At 44.6% G+C, this 14,335-nt stretch overlaps 1 protein-coding gene across 1 annotated transcript in view; it reads right to left on the bottom strand.

Annotated features, from left to right (window-relative positions):
• The window catches only part of Stx8 (syntaxin 8), a 248,941-nt gene that overhangs the window by 87,213 nt on the left and 147,393 nt on the right, over window positions 1-14,335 (bottom strand). Inside the window, exon 7 of the mRNA XM_006973499.4 lies at window positions 5,238-5,339. Coding sequence (XP_006973561.2) covers window positions 5,238-5,339 — 102 coding nt within the window. The remainder of the gene's footprint in view (window positions 1-5,237; window positions 5,340-14,335) is intronic.

Genomic DNA, 14,335 nt, shown 5'->3' with positions numbered 1-14,335 from the left:
TCAATGGGATAACTAACACGGCTGATCCCAAGAACCAACTAGTAACAACCACGGTGGCTCCCAACTTATCCTCAGCACATCGGCAGAATAACCAGGCATATTACTGTGGGCTCTGCATCCCATGCCTTATCCAAACCGCTTGGGACCAGGAGTGTTTCAGATTTTTGATATTTTTGTATTTTAGAATATTTACATAAACATAATAAAAATCTTCTGAGGACAGGAAGCAAGTCTAAACACAAAATTCATTCATTCCATTACACACTGTATGCACACCGCCTGAAGGTGATTTGGCACACTTGTTTGAGGGCAACTGCATTTTCACAGCAACTTAAGCACCTGAGGCCAGGTGTGAGATTTTTCCACTGTGGCATATCAGCTTGTGTGGCATATGGCATGGAGTTTGGGGCACTTCACAGTCTGAAGTTTCAGTTAGGGATGTTCATCTGTCGTTATCATCACCATCACCATCACCATCATCATCATCATCATCATCTTCTTCTTCTTCTTCTTTTTTTACAGAGAAAGAAAGAGATATACAGAGAGCAAGCAACTTTCCTAGTCACCCAGGCTGCAAGTGGTGGACACCCATGCTGGACTACACTAACGTACCCTTGACCCTGCTGCACCTCCAGGGGAGCTGGAGGTAGGGGCAGTGGCTCCAGGTGGAGACAGTGTCTGTGCAAGGTCAGCAGGACTGATTTTTCAACTGCATCACAGGAACGCTAAAATCACAATGGGCGCGCTTAGACAACATTACGTAATAGTCAATATGCCGAGAAGCGAGGCTCCGGTCATTGAGAATTCCTAGTCTGGGCTTTCACAATCGGCTCTCTCCTCAGACTCAGACAAGGTTCTATTTTGAATTCTAATGAGGATCAGCCACACTGAATATTTAAACTGCAATTACAAAGATCCCACTTTTATGTAAATGTCCTTAATACAAGAAACAGATCTGAAAATATATTGAGGAGCCAGGGGAACCTATCAGTCTAATTTGCCTTTACAATCTAGGAAAAAACAGCATTATTTTCTACTTGATGTTATCACGGGGGTGAGGCTGGGAAAAGAAAAGGGAGGAAAAAGCCACACAAAGATCTCAGGAAAAATTTTCAAGCGCGGGCTCTGGAGTGAAAGGTTCACAAAGAAGTGCTCGAGTCCTTTGTCAGCAACCGAACAAACAAATTCATCACCAGGCCCTCTCCTGTGTGGCCCCTTGTGATTCGGTCTGTATTTATAACTAGAATCTCGCCCCCTGCTCAAGCATCTATGACTGATATGTCAGGCTGGCATGGGAGATACGTACACACCAGGGAAACAAAAAGCCATTTCATGGTTTACAACCTAGTTCTGCGCCCCTTTGAGGAAAGGGATGATGGGCCGCCTGCTTACCACACCTCGCTCGAGCCTTCCTAGTTACACAGTCTGAGAGTGTCATGTGAACTGCAATCAATGACACTTGAGTGAGCTGATGAGATTAATTCCCAAGCCCCACACACCTTGCCTGCATGCATGTCTTCATATTTACCCAGAAAACGCAGCCTCGAGTCTGAGAAGAATGGGTGATTCATTCTCTGTTCTTTGTGGGGCTTCTGGACTGTCCTTTCGGATTCCTCAAATCCACTGTTACTAAGGCTAAATTCATTTCCTCAGCATTTGATGCTAACACTCATGAAAACAGAATATAGTTGGGTTCTGTTTCTTTCCCCTGGTTTGCCCTCTGGTTGACTCTCATTTTGCTGGAACTAACAATGTAGATTAATTTTTAGTTTCATTTATTTTTTAATTTATAGAAGTTCTATTTGGTACCCTTTTAAATCATTTATGTTACTTTTTTATGAAACAGTTTCCTGCTCTGTTTAGATCCTTTCAAGCCTTTTGATTTAAAAAGCAAAACTGCAGGGCTGGAGAGATGGCTCAGGGGTTAAGAGCACTGGCTGCTCTTGCAAAGGACCAGGGTTTGGTTCCCAGCACCCACAAAGCTTACAACTATCTTCAACTCCGGTCCCAGAGGATCTGATGCCGCCTTCTGGCCTTCATGGGCACCATGGTATACATATACACATTCAGGCAAAACTCATACACATAAAATATTTTTAAAAATGTAAAATTGAGGGGCCAGTGAGATGGCTCAGTGGGTAAAGGTACCCACTGCCAAGCCTTGACCTGAGTTCCATTCCCGGGACCTGTGTGGTAGAGGGAGAGAACCTGCTCCCTCAAGTTGTCCTGATCTTCATACATGTCCCACCCACCCATGACATGCAACTCCATGCCTGATCATCCTAATACTGCAGGTCTACGCAAATCGATTTCATGGTCCATTGCCAGTTCCTGCTCATCTGTGGTTTCCTTTGTGGCTAAATATGCTCCTCCCAGGAGGCTTGTGAGTCACTTTCTCACTGCTATGACTAAATACCCAACAGAAAGTAACTCAGGAAGGAAAGGTTTATTTGGCCCATGCTTCAGGAGATAATGTCCATGGCGGTGGGGAAGGCATGGTGATGGCATTAGCTCCTGGCCATCAGTGGATGAGTAAACAGAGAGAGATAAACACTGACCCTCTTCATGTTTGGGGTTTGAATTGAGGGGAAAGGGCACATGCGTGTACACACACACACACACACACACACACACACACACACACACACACACACACAAATAAAATAAAGAAAGGATCAGCTTTTCTCTTTTTCTGCCTCTCGCTCTGTCCAGATGTGAGCAAGCAGCCTCATGCTCCTGCTCCCAGATTCCAAGCTGCTCCCACCATGACCCCCTACACCCTCCCACGCCCACCCCAGCCCCAGCCCCATGGACTGTTTCCACAGCCATGAGCGAAAATAAACCCTTCCATCTCTGAGTTGCTTCTTGTCAGGCATGTGACCACAGCGGGAGGAAAATAACTCAAAGAGAAAGTGCCAAGAAGTGGAGCTGTGGCTGTGATAAGCCTGACCAGTGGTTCCTAGGCCCGCAGGCTGGTTTGGGAGAAGAATGGGGAAGAGTTTGGAGCTGCCAGCCAAAGAAGCTCCAGAACGCTGTAAGCGGAGCACAGTTAGCCACTCTGGTAGAAGTGTGGGCGAGTAGAATGCTGAGAGGAATATGGACAGAGATGGTGGGGTTCAGGAGGTGGCAGAGGACCCTACTGAGGCTTGCACTGGAGGCCAAGCCTGTCAGATTCTGGTAATGAATCTGGCGTCAGTTTGCCTGTTTCCTAGAATTTTGAGTGAGGATGAATGAAAAAAAAGAATTAGAATAAATTGTTTGGTAGAGTTAATTTCAAAACAGCATGATATTCCAGAAAGTGGCGTGGCCATTCTTCACTGCTTGTAGTCAAATTTACAGTGGGCAGAACAATGTGGAACTGCACAGCTTGGCAAGGAAAGGGGTCTGGGCCAGTTTAAAGTTCAAATAAGGTGGTATAGCTAACACAGCGATACCTGTTAGAGAGACAGTGCCATTAGAGAGAAACTGCTGGGTTTAGGGATGCAGATCAGTTGGCAGAACACTTCCCTAGCACATACACAGCCCTGGGTTCGATACCCAGGGACACATGAACTGGGCATGGTGGTGCTCCACCTACTTGAGAGGTGGAGACAGGAGGATCATGAGTTTTCAAGCTCAAGTCCAGCCTAGGCTACATGACACTGTGTTTCAAACAAACAAACAAACAAACAAACAAACAAACAAACAAACAACTCATACCTCACCGTACTCCAGCATATGAAACTACAAAGCGTTTGAAAAGAGCATGCCTGAAATGAGAGAGCACTGAAGGGATTCCCTGCTCAAAAACAACCGAACCAAACTGCTTAGGGAAGTATTTCCTCTGACTCAGCCACAAAGGTACACAGAGACCACCACAGCAGTGGTCCAAGAGGCATCATGCTGTATCTCAAGCTGGCAGCAGAACTTGGCAATAGCATCCATAAGGTGCTGAGGGGGTAAGTGAAATGCAAAAGGCCATGAGGTCATGGAGGCTTACACCAAGTTTCCAGAGAAGGGAGCAACAGGGTGAGAGGTCAGGCAGATGCAGATTCCCAAGCCCCAGAGGAGGCAGAGCGCTGTGGGACCTGCTGTGTGTCGGCACCTATGGTCCTGCTCTTGCCCGTCCACTCTCCCCCATCGGCTGCAGCCAGCCTGGTAGCTCTGCCTGCAGTTGACTTCCTTCTGCTTCCTGCCACAGCGAAGCGTTCCCTCTGTGCCTTACCACTCTTATGAAATTTCTGGCCACAAGGACTTTGTCCTTCAAACCTAGAACCTGAAACTCTGAAGATAAAACATGTGGGCTCCTTCCCACCTCTGTCTCTTAGGGTTTAATTCTTGCATACATTAAATCTGCCAGGCCTCAGTTTTCTTGTAAAAGTGGACAACCTTGTCAGAATTACTTGTACAGGGATAGATAGGGATGTTGCTATATTTCTCACACGAAAAAATCCAAACACCAGGGCAAGCGAGTGTCCAGGTCACTAAACTGTCTCTGTGCTTCCTTCATAGACACGTTAACTTCATGGATCTGCTGCACCGTTATGAGATGAGGCACTGAATAGAAATGAGGTGGTGAGTACCACTGCGGCTCCTGGCCGACGGTCGGTCACCTTGGGTGCTGCACGGGTGAGACAAACACAACCCTCACGGGAAACCGAATGCGCACTCCTGAACTCTACCCTGGACCTCCTCAGTGGGAGCCTCTGGTTGGAGGCCTGGAAATCAGCATTCTAAGTCCTCTAACGAACCCTTCCGTCAACACATGAATCCTGTTTTACAAGCACCAAGAACTAACGGGACTCGGCAAAGACGCCACTGCCGGCCACTGGGGTTCTTGTCTTTGTCATACCACGAGGATGGAAGCCCTTCTTAGCTGTTCTACAGGGAAGTCACCAATTCGGCTTCTGCTTTAAAGGGGGGGGGGGCGCACAAAGGAAACAAAACTGCCTTGAAAACACAGAAGACTTACCACCAAATTGCATACTGTAGACAACATCTCAAACCATTCTTTTCTACAACACAGGGACGATTCCCAGGCCGGGGTTTAAAAGAATGAATGTTACACCCTCTGAACCTTAGCAATATGTTTTGTCTGAATAAGACTTAAGCATCTTGTAGCGATTTTGATGCTTCGTCAGATGGGGCTGCTGCATTGGAAGGGCAGGCGCCTCTTCACGGTAAGCAGCAGCAGCAGCAGCAGGGAGCCCGCAAAGAAGAGCCAGCCCCAGGCGGCTGGGGCGGCTGCCATCTCTTACCACAGGAAGTTGACTTTCTGTCCACCAGGGTCACCCGCCTGGCTTCGGTGCGAAGCTTCTCATCTGTGTTCTCCACAAGGTTGGCAAGGTCGTCAATGATCTCTAGAATGGAAGGCAAGGACACTTGGTTAATTCTGCTCAGTTCACACCCCCCCAGTTCACACCTCCCCAGGTCACACCTCCCCAGGTCCACAGCTGTGGTGCTTCTGCCATGCCAAGGCATGAATTCACAAATATGCTTCAAAAAAACTGCAATTCTGATTCCAAAAGGCAAAAGCAGAAACAAAAAGACGGCAATAAAGAGTAAACCTGTAAGGGCAAGGTGGCTCAGCAGGTAGAAGAAGCATTTGCCACACAAGCCTGGCCGAACGAGCTTAGTCACTGGAACCCACACAAAGGTGGGCAGGACCAACACTACCAAGGTTTCCCCAGACTTCCACCTACCCCATTGTGTGTGTGCATACACATACACTTACATAAAGTTTTAAACATGAACAAAAGAGAGTAAACCGATTAGTCTGGGTTTTTGTTTTTTTGTGTTTGGTTTTTTGAGACAGGGTTTCTCTGTGTAGTGTTGGTGCTTGTCCTGGATCTCACCACCAGGCTGGCCTCAAATTCACAGAGATCTGCCTGCCTCTGCCTCCCGAGTGCTGGGATTAAAGGTGTGAGCCACCACTGCCCGGCTCCAATTTGTCTGTTTTTAAACCTCGTTTATAACATTTCTATCATAGGAAACAGAAACATTAGCAATCGTGTGTGTGTGTGTGGGGGGGGGGTGCATAACAAATCTCAGCTCAGCCAAGTATAGAAGACTTCAGGGGTGACTTGGCTGCTCCTGAGCCAACTGTTGACAAGACTAGCTGAGCAAAACTGAATCAAGGACTGGAAGCCAGAGATGCTAACACAAGAGATGTTGACTAGAACTAAATCCATTTAAATACCACACTGAGAATAAGTAAACCTATGGATTAGACAGCACCAAGGTATGGAAATGTGACAATGCAATCACCATGAAAGAGCAACTGGGGGGGTGGAGGTGGGGGGGGAGAAAGCATTAACTTCTCATCCCTTACAGCAAATGTTAATCCCACAGATGAAAGGAGAAAGACCACCAAATAAACCATGGCCAAATTCATTAAAGCAAACTTTCTTTATTTGTGTACATGGGCTGGCTCTCCCTAAGGTGGGGTTCAAGAGATCAACATTGGACATGGGGAAGAAAAGGGTTTTTATAACTCAGGAGTAGGGGTTTCCAACGGGGGATTTGGTAGGCAAATAGGCGGGGGTTACAGAAGCTGACCAAGTTGGTCATAACAACCTCCTGAAACAAAGACACAGTTGCAAGGTTGTCCTAACAAGGTAGTCATAACACAGTGGGCAAAAAAAGGTGGTCATTACAAAGTGGTCATAAAAAGGTGGCCATCACAACACTCTGAAACAAAGGCATGAATGTTGTTTCCAGGAACAGGCGGTACAGAACCATTTGTAGTCAAAGTTACAGGTGGAGCACAGCCCAATCCTTGAGAAACAGATTTCATCATAAACAGGAATGAATCTAGTCTGTTTTTATTATAAGGTGGGCTTAAGCCCCAGATGAGGCAGGCTGCTTTATTACAAGTCACAGTAAGCTGTAAGAGTTAAATATATAGAAACGTAACTTTTTAAAATCATTAAAACCTCAATGTTTTTATGTCATTTTTGTGAGCATTTAGTAATTCTTACCACTCAGTAATTACTGCCTCTTTAAAGATCCTTTCGAGAAAGTTCTTTTTTATGCTAATCTTTAAAAGGTGAAATTAAGCACATTTAGATGTATTTTAAATGACATTTAAAATAGCATATATATTAGAATCTTAATTACATGAAATTATTTCCATCCATCCTCTGGTATTTGTATGCCTATAGGGATACCTGCAACGGTGGGGACTCAGTGCTCATGACAATGGTTCCTCGGCGGTAGATCTTTTGTGACTGTGTTCTTCCTCGTGGCTTCCTGTATTGCTCACACTAATGTTGAGCATATATTATTTCTGCAACTGAGACTTTTTTTCCTGCTTCCCTACTTTTAAGGCTAATTTAGAAATGAATTGTTCAATTATAAGTCACCATTTTTCTTAAAGCATGGAGAAATACAAAGGTCCAAGTGTCCAGAATTCTGAGCAGTTGTAGGTTACCACGGAAGGCCATACTGCGACAAGACAGAAAGAGCCGTCCATGCCATAGAACCAGCATGAGGAACGCACAGGAGAGCGAGTGGTGACTTCCTTCCTCCAGCCTCCGGCACACCACAGGCCCCTCCCCCCCCCCCCCCCCCCCCCCCCGCCTTTCCTTACATAGCCTATGCAAGCTATTCTATTGTGAGCCTCTCGTTTCCAGAATGACCATGACACAACTTCTGTTTATCCCTGTATCTCTCCTCCCTAGAAGAGCATCAGTACACACTGGGATAGAATAAATGTTAAGTCATAAAGGCAATGGATGAATGGAGCCCAAGATAAAAGCACTGAATAATTTGAAGACATCTGCTGTTTCTTTAAAAAGGTAAATGGATTTAAGCCAAGTTTGTCAGTTATCTATATGTAACACCTGCCCGAGAAATTCATCTGCTATTATTTAACAGTTCATTCATAATGCTCGCCTGAGTTCAGTGACAACTCTCTCGGGGTTCCTTTCCATTATCCACGAACTTCACCTAGAGCAGTGGTTCTCAACCACGGGGTCACATGTCAGATATCCCACATGCCGGATATTTACATTATGATTCCTAACAGTAGCAAAATCACAGTTATGAAGTAGCATGAAATAATTTTATGGTTGGGTCCTCCACAACACGAGGACCCGCATTAAAGGGTCACAGTGTTAGGAAGGTTGAGAAGCACTGGACTAGAATGTGCTCTTCTCTCAAACATGGGTCATCCCGGAGTTTTGTATTCTGACTCTAATACTGCCATGGTCATTTTTTTATATTTTTATTTTCTGTGCACCACGGTCATGCAGCACCCGAGGAGGCCAGGGGAGGGTGTTTGTTCCCTGGAACTTGAGGTTAAGGGTGGTTGTGAGCCACCATGTGGAAGCTCGGAACTGAACCTGGGTCCTCTGTGAGCAGCCAGTGCTTTTGACCACTGAGCCATGTCTTGCGCCCCCTGCCGTGGTGAGTCTATTCACCCTTTACTTCAGCAACCTGGAAACTAAAAGCCTGAACCGTGACCTGGGCAGAGTAGCCCACACCCGGGAGCCCACTTGAGAGGGTAAGGCAGGAGGAGTGCTGCAAGTCTGGGGTTAGCCTGAGCTAAAGAGCCAGCCCAAGCAAACAATCCTGACCTACTTACAAACATTATTTGCTCCGAGCTTCTAAAACTAAACTCTCCACTCTCCCCACAACTTGACTCCCTCCCAGTAGTCTCTGTCTCCAAGTCCGAGTTTGTTTTCTGTTGCTCGGATAAAGACCATGACAAAAGCGACCTGCGTAGGAGAGGGTTTATTTTATTTTATTTTATTTTTGGTTTTATCGAGACAGGGTTTCTCTGTGTAGTTTTGGAGCCTGTCCTGGATCTTGCTCTGTAGACCAGGCTGGCCTCGAACTCACAGAGATCCTCCTTGCTCTGCCTCCTGAGTGCTGGGATTAAAGGCGTGTGCCACCACTGCCCGGCAGGTTTATTTTATCTTATATTTCACAGTCCATCATCTAGGGATGCCAAGGCAGGAGTCTGCAGCAGGAACCATGGAGGAATGGTACTCAGTGGCTTGCTTAGCTACCCACCTTTCTTATAGAGTCCAGGCCCACCTGCCTAAGGATGGCACCATCCTTAGTGGTGGTGGACCCTCCTACATCAATCAGCAATCAAGAAAATGCCCCACGGACATGTCCAGAGGGCGTCTCATCTAGACAATTCCTCAACTGATGTTCCTTCTTCCCGGTGACTCTGGCTTGTGTCAAGTTGACAGCTGAAGCTGACTATGACCCTTCCTCCACTATGGGCACCATGACTTGCCTAAGCCTGACCTCCCAGTCACTTGATCTCTACTTTCCCGTTCTTCTGACGTTTCATTTGTTAGTTACCCTTGCTGACTTTACCTCCACAGCATGTTTCAATACTATTACTTATCTTTTTTTTTTCTTTTTTTTTTTTCTGAGACAGGGTTTCTCTGTAGTTTTGGTGCCTGTCCTGGATCTCGCTCTGTAGCCCAGGCTGGCCTCGAACTCACAGAGATCCGCCTGGCTCTGCCTACCGAGTGCTGAGATTAAAGGCGTGCGCCACCACTGCCCGGCTCTATTACTTATCTTATGCTTTTCCACTGATACCTTCCAAAACCTTGCCAGTGTTTCTAAAACAATGTCCTATGTATCTACCTGTCCCTCGTCCTAACTGCACACAATGTACATAGCAAGCCGAACCACATGCTTATTATCTCATCTTTCAATTAATTACTATTTAAATAGCCATATGTGGTAGTTTGAATGTAATTGGCTCCCATAAACTCACAGAGAGTGGCACTATTAGGAGGCATGACTTTGTTGGTGTAAGTATGGCCTTGTTAGAGGAAGTGTGTCACTGTGGGGGTGGGCTTCGAGGTCTCATACATGCTTAAGCTATACCCAGTACCTCAGTCCATTTCCTGTTGCTGTCTGATCAAGCTGTAGCCAGTACCATGTGTGCCCCCCCCCACACCCCAAGTAATGATTTGGAAGTGGAGCATTTGGGAGGTGATGAAGTCATGAAGTTGTCATGAATGAATGAATGAATGAATGAATGAATGTCACACTATGCATGGGATTCACATCCTATGAAAGAGGCACCAGAAGTTCCCTTGTCTATTCTATCAACATCATGATAAAAAAAAAAAAAATCTGGGGATGAGTCAGAAAATGGACTTCACCAGGCATGGAATCGGCCTTGACCTTACTTTTCCAGGCCCAAGTCACCCAGCGTATAGTGCTTTGCTGGGCAGGGAAAGGTAACACAATATGAAAGTGGTAAAATGCAAGGAATGCAGTAACCAGAGAGAATCTTGTTCCTCTCGGTGCACACATACAACCAATGATCAGACCACAGAAGACAGTCACATGATCACATGATCATCACAAGAAGTGCAGAAACAGAATCTGGCAAACATTCGATGTCCAATCACCACACCAATCCTCAGCAAAACAGGGCTGAAGAGGAACTTTCTTGGCCTGGCGAAGGACATTAGTGAGTGATTTTTAAAAGCAGGAGCAAGGCCAGGAGATCTGCTTTGATTACATCTGTTTGCTGTTTTACTAGAAGCCCCATACTGTGTAATAAGGAAAGAAAAGGGAAGGTTAGGGTCTGATATAAAGGGAAAGCTAAAGCTATGTATTTGCAGATAACATGATTTTGTGCATAGAATCTATTTAGAGTCTGTGAGAATTAATAAGTAAATTTACAACTTAAATTTTTAAAATTCCATCTACTTATGTGTGTGCATAAACAAATGCACAGGCACATGCAGCTAGTCAATTCTCAACACCGGTAATGACAACAAAGCCAATCAAAGAGGAAAGGCAGTCTTTTCAACAAATACAGGAACATCTGGATCTGTGTATGCATAACTACACACAAAAACACTGGAGACGGGTCATAGACCTACCTGTAAAACCTGGAACGGAAAAGCTTCTAGACGAAATATGCTAACAGTTAACTATAGTTCATCAAATTATCCACATATCTACTCTCTTAAAGGTGGACAATCTAGGTGACAAGGGCAGGCACACGTTTCTTGGACAAGATTTAAGAAACTATACAGTTAAAGAAAAGAAAGAGGGAGAGAGGGAGGGAGGGAGGGAGAGAAGAAGAGAGGGAGGGAGGAAGGAAGGAAGGAAGGAAGGAAGGAAGGAAGGAAGGAAGGAAGGAAGGAAGGAAGGAAGGAAGGAAGGAAAGACAAATGTCATCAAAATTAAAATTGTTCTTCATCCAAAGACACTATTTCAAAAATGGAAAAACAAGCCACAGACTGGAAAGAATGGTGTTGCAGGACATGTAACTGACAAAGTATTTGTATCTAGAATAAAGATCCACTGTACCACACAGAACAAAAAAGAGAGATGATCCTAATATGATCTTAAATCAGCAGATACCTGAACAGATGTTTTGCAAAAGAAAATACACAAAAAGCCAATATGCACGTAAAAAGGAGCCCACATTAGTCATTAGAGAAATGCAAATTCAAACCACAGCAAGCGATGCTTCCCCACCCACCCACCAGAATGCTAAAATTAAAGGCTGGCAATGCTAATTGCTGGGGAGACAGGGCACAAAAGGCCCCGTGGAAGAGTTTATCTACTCCAGGCAAGTCAGACAGCTGTGTTCCCCCACACAGTCTTCATGCCTAAGCATTTTATCAAGCAGAATATTTTTCCCTCAAAAAGACCTATACAAAAATATACATAACACTTTTATTCATTAGAACCCTAACCTAAAAATGATCAAAATATCCACCAAACTGAAGTGCATCTGTAAAACAGAATTCTGCACAGCAATAAAGGGGATGCTCTTGGGGATCCTCATCTGCTAGGCCGAGATGCCACTCAGTGGGAAACACTTTGCCTAACATTCACAAGGCCCTGATTAGAACTTCAGCACCACGTAGATAGACAGTATTATTATCAATGCAACAACCATTCACAGCTCAGAAGTTTTATTGGCTAAAACAGAAATCAACATGTTTTATGATTCTATAGACATAAAAATACATATAGAGCCTGGGTGTTGTGCACATGTCTTTATTTTCAGTACTTGGGACATGGAAACAGAAGGGCCAGGGCTTCAAGCTCATCCTCAGTTACAAGGCTAGTTCACGGCCAGCCTGGACTACTTGAAATTCTGTCTGAAACAGAAAGAAAGAGAGAGAGAGAGAGAGAGAGAGGAAGAGAGAGGGGTGGGGGGAAGAAAGAAAGAAAGAAAGAAAGAAAGAAAGAAAGAAAGAAAGAAAGAAAGAAAGAAAGGAAGGAAGGAAGGAAGGAAGGAAGGAAGGAAGGAAGGAAGGAAGGAAGGAAGGAAGGAAGAAGGAAGGAAGGAAGGAAGGAAGGAAGGAAGGAAGGAAGGAAGGAGAGAGAGAGAGAGAGAGAGAGAGAGAGAGAGAAAGAAAGAAAGAAAGAAAGAAAGAAAGAAGGAAAGAAGGAAAGAAGGAAAGAAGGAAAGAAGGAAAGAAAAAGAAAGAAAGAGGAAAAAGAGAGCCAGGTAGTGATGACACATGCCTTTAATTGAAGCACTTGGGAGGCAGAGGTAGGAAGATCTCTGAGTTCAAGGCCAGCCTGGTCTACAGAGTGAATTCCAGGATAGCCAGGGCTACATAGAGAAACCCCATCTCAAGAGAGAGAGGGAGAGAAGGAGGGAGAGAGACAGAGACAGAAAGAGAAAGAGAAAGGGGTGGGGGGGAAGGGAAAGGGAAAGGGAAAGGGAAAGGGAAAGGGAAAGGGAAAGGGAAAGGGAAAGGAAAGGAAGGAAGAATAAACCTCACTGACAGTATACTAATCAGAAAGTGGTCCCATCTGGGCTGGTAGGGAGTGACTAACAAAAAAAGGACACGAGGGAACTTATGAGAACAGGTTTTATGTAGTCATATATATGCATATAGTTCTCAAAAGTGCACACACTTGAACACTGTTGTGCAAGTTATACCCAAACTGAAAGCATGAATCAGAAAAAAAAAATTGAAGTTTACAATAAATGATACTGGACTGGAGAGATGGCTCAGTACTTAGGAGCACTGGCTGCTCTTCCAGAGGACCTGGGTTCGAGTCCCAACACTCACATGGTGACTCCCACTTATCTGTGACTCCAGTTCCAGGGGATCTGATGCTCTTTTTTGGCCTCCATAGGCACCAGGCACATGCATGGTACACAGACATACATGTAGGTAAAACATACATACATACAAAATAAAAATAATTTAAAAATAAAATAATATATGCTATCCCTAAAATTTTCCACTGAACAAGAGGGAAAGAAGGAGGGAGAGGAGGGAAGGGAGGAAAAACAGAGGAAGGAGGAACAAGTGCTTTACACTGACAAAATTTTAGGCCTACAAGAGGTCAGGGAGTGACCCTGTAGCTCGGCCCCCTCTTTAGAGGGGAATGGTCAATCTTCCACTGACCATTTCATTGGTGGGTAACATGACAACATGGAAGAAAACCAGTTCCTGAGTTTACATACAGCAGCATTTAAAAGTGAGTGGTTTGGGATCCAGACTTCACACTATCAGGACATTCCACAGTGAAAGTCATGATATGCATGGATGGGTAATTGATACTTTGCTCTCATAAAGCCGATACAATCAGATTTCATCATGTTTTATAGATATTCCATATTTGCAATATAAAACTTGGGTTTAATATCCTGTACAGGGCCAGGGGACGTATCCTTGTCTAGAATAATTACGCCGCTAACTGAATTTCTAGATAGGTTTCATTTCAAATTTGTGAATATTCATCAGTATGACTTAAAGGTAAACCAACAAATATTTAACCGGTTAGCTCAGCAAAAATAGCATTTTACACTAAAGGAGTTAATGTTTTCATGGAGACAGGTAGGCTTATCATTCTAGTTGGTAAATCTCTGATAAGCTTTGTTTTGTATATGTGTGGTATGTGTACATGTTCATGTGGGTGTATGCACATGTGCATATTCATGTGTGGATGTGAGCAGGTGGAGGCTGAAGGTTGACACTATCTTTTTATTTATTTATTTTTTGCTTTTTCAAGACAAGGTTTCTCTGTGTAGTTTTGGTGCCTGTCCTGGATCTCGCTCTGTAGACCAGGCCTCCCGAGTCTGGGACTAAAGGCGTGCACCACCACCGTCCGGTGAAACTAGTATCTTTTGCAATCATTTTCCACTTAGTTTTTTAATATCTCTCTCTCTCTCTCTCTCTCTCTCTCTCTCTCTCTCTCTCTCTCTCTCTCACTCTGTGTGTGTGTGTGTGTGTGTGTGTTGTGTATGTGTGTGTGTGATGTGAGGGGGCACAACCATGTGTCATGTTGTGTCAATGGAAATTAGAGGACAAATTTATACCTACCTTTTAAACTTTTATTTTTTTACATTTATTTTACATATATAAGTACTTTGCTTGTATGTATGTCT

This window comes from Peromyscus maniculatus, chromosome 8 (assembly GCF_049852395.1).
Source record: "Peromyscus maniculatus bairdii isolate BWxNUB_F1_BW_parent chromosome 8, HU_Pman_BW_mat_3.1, whole genome shotgun sequence".
Classification (NCBI taxonomy): Eukaryota; Metazoa; Chordata; class Mammalia; order Rodentia; family Cricetidae; genus Peromyscus; species Peromyscus maniculatus.
Note: the sequence above shows the minus strand (reverse complement) of the source record. Positions and strands in the feature narration are given on the sequence as shown.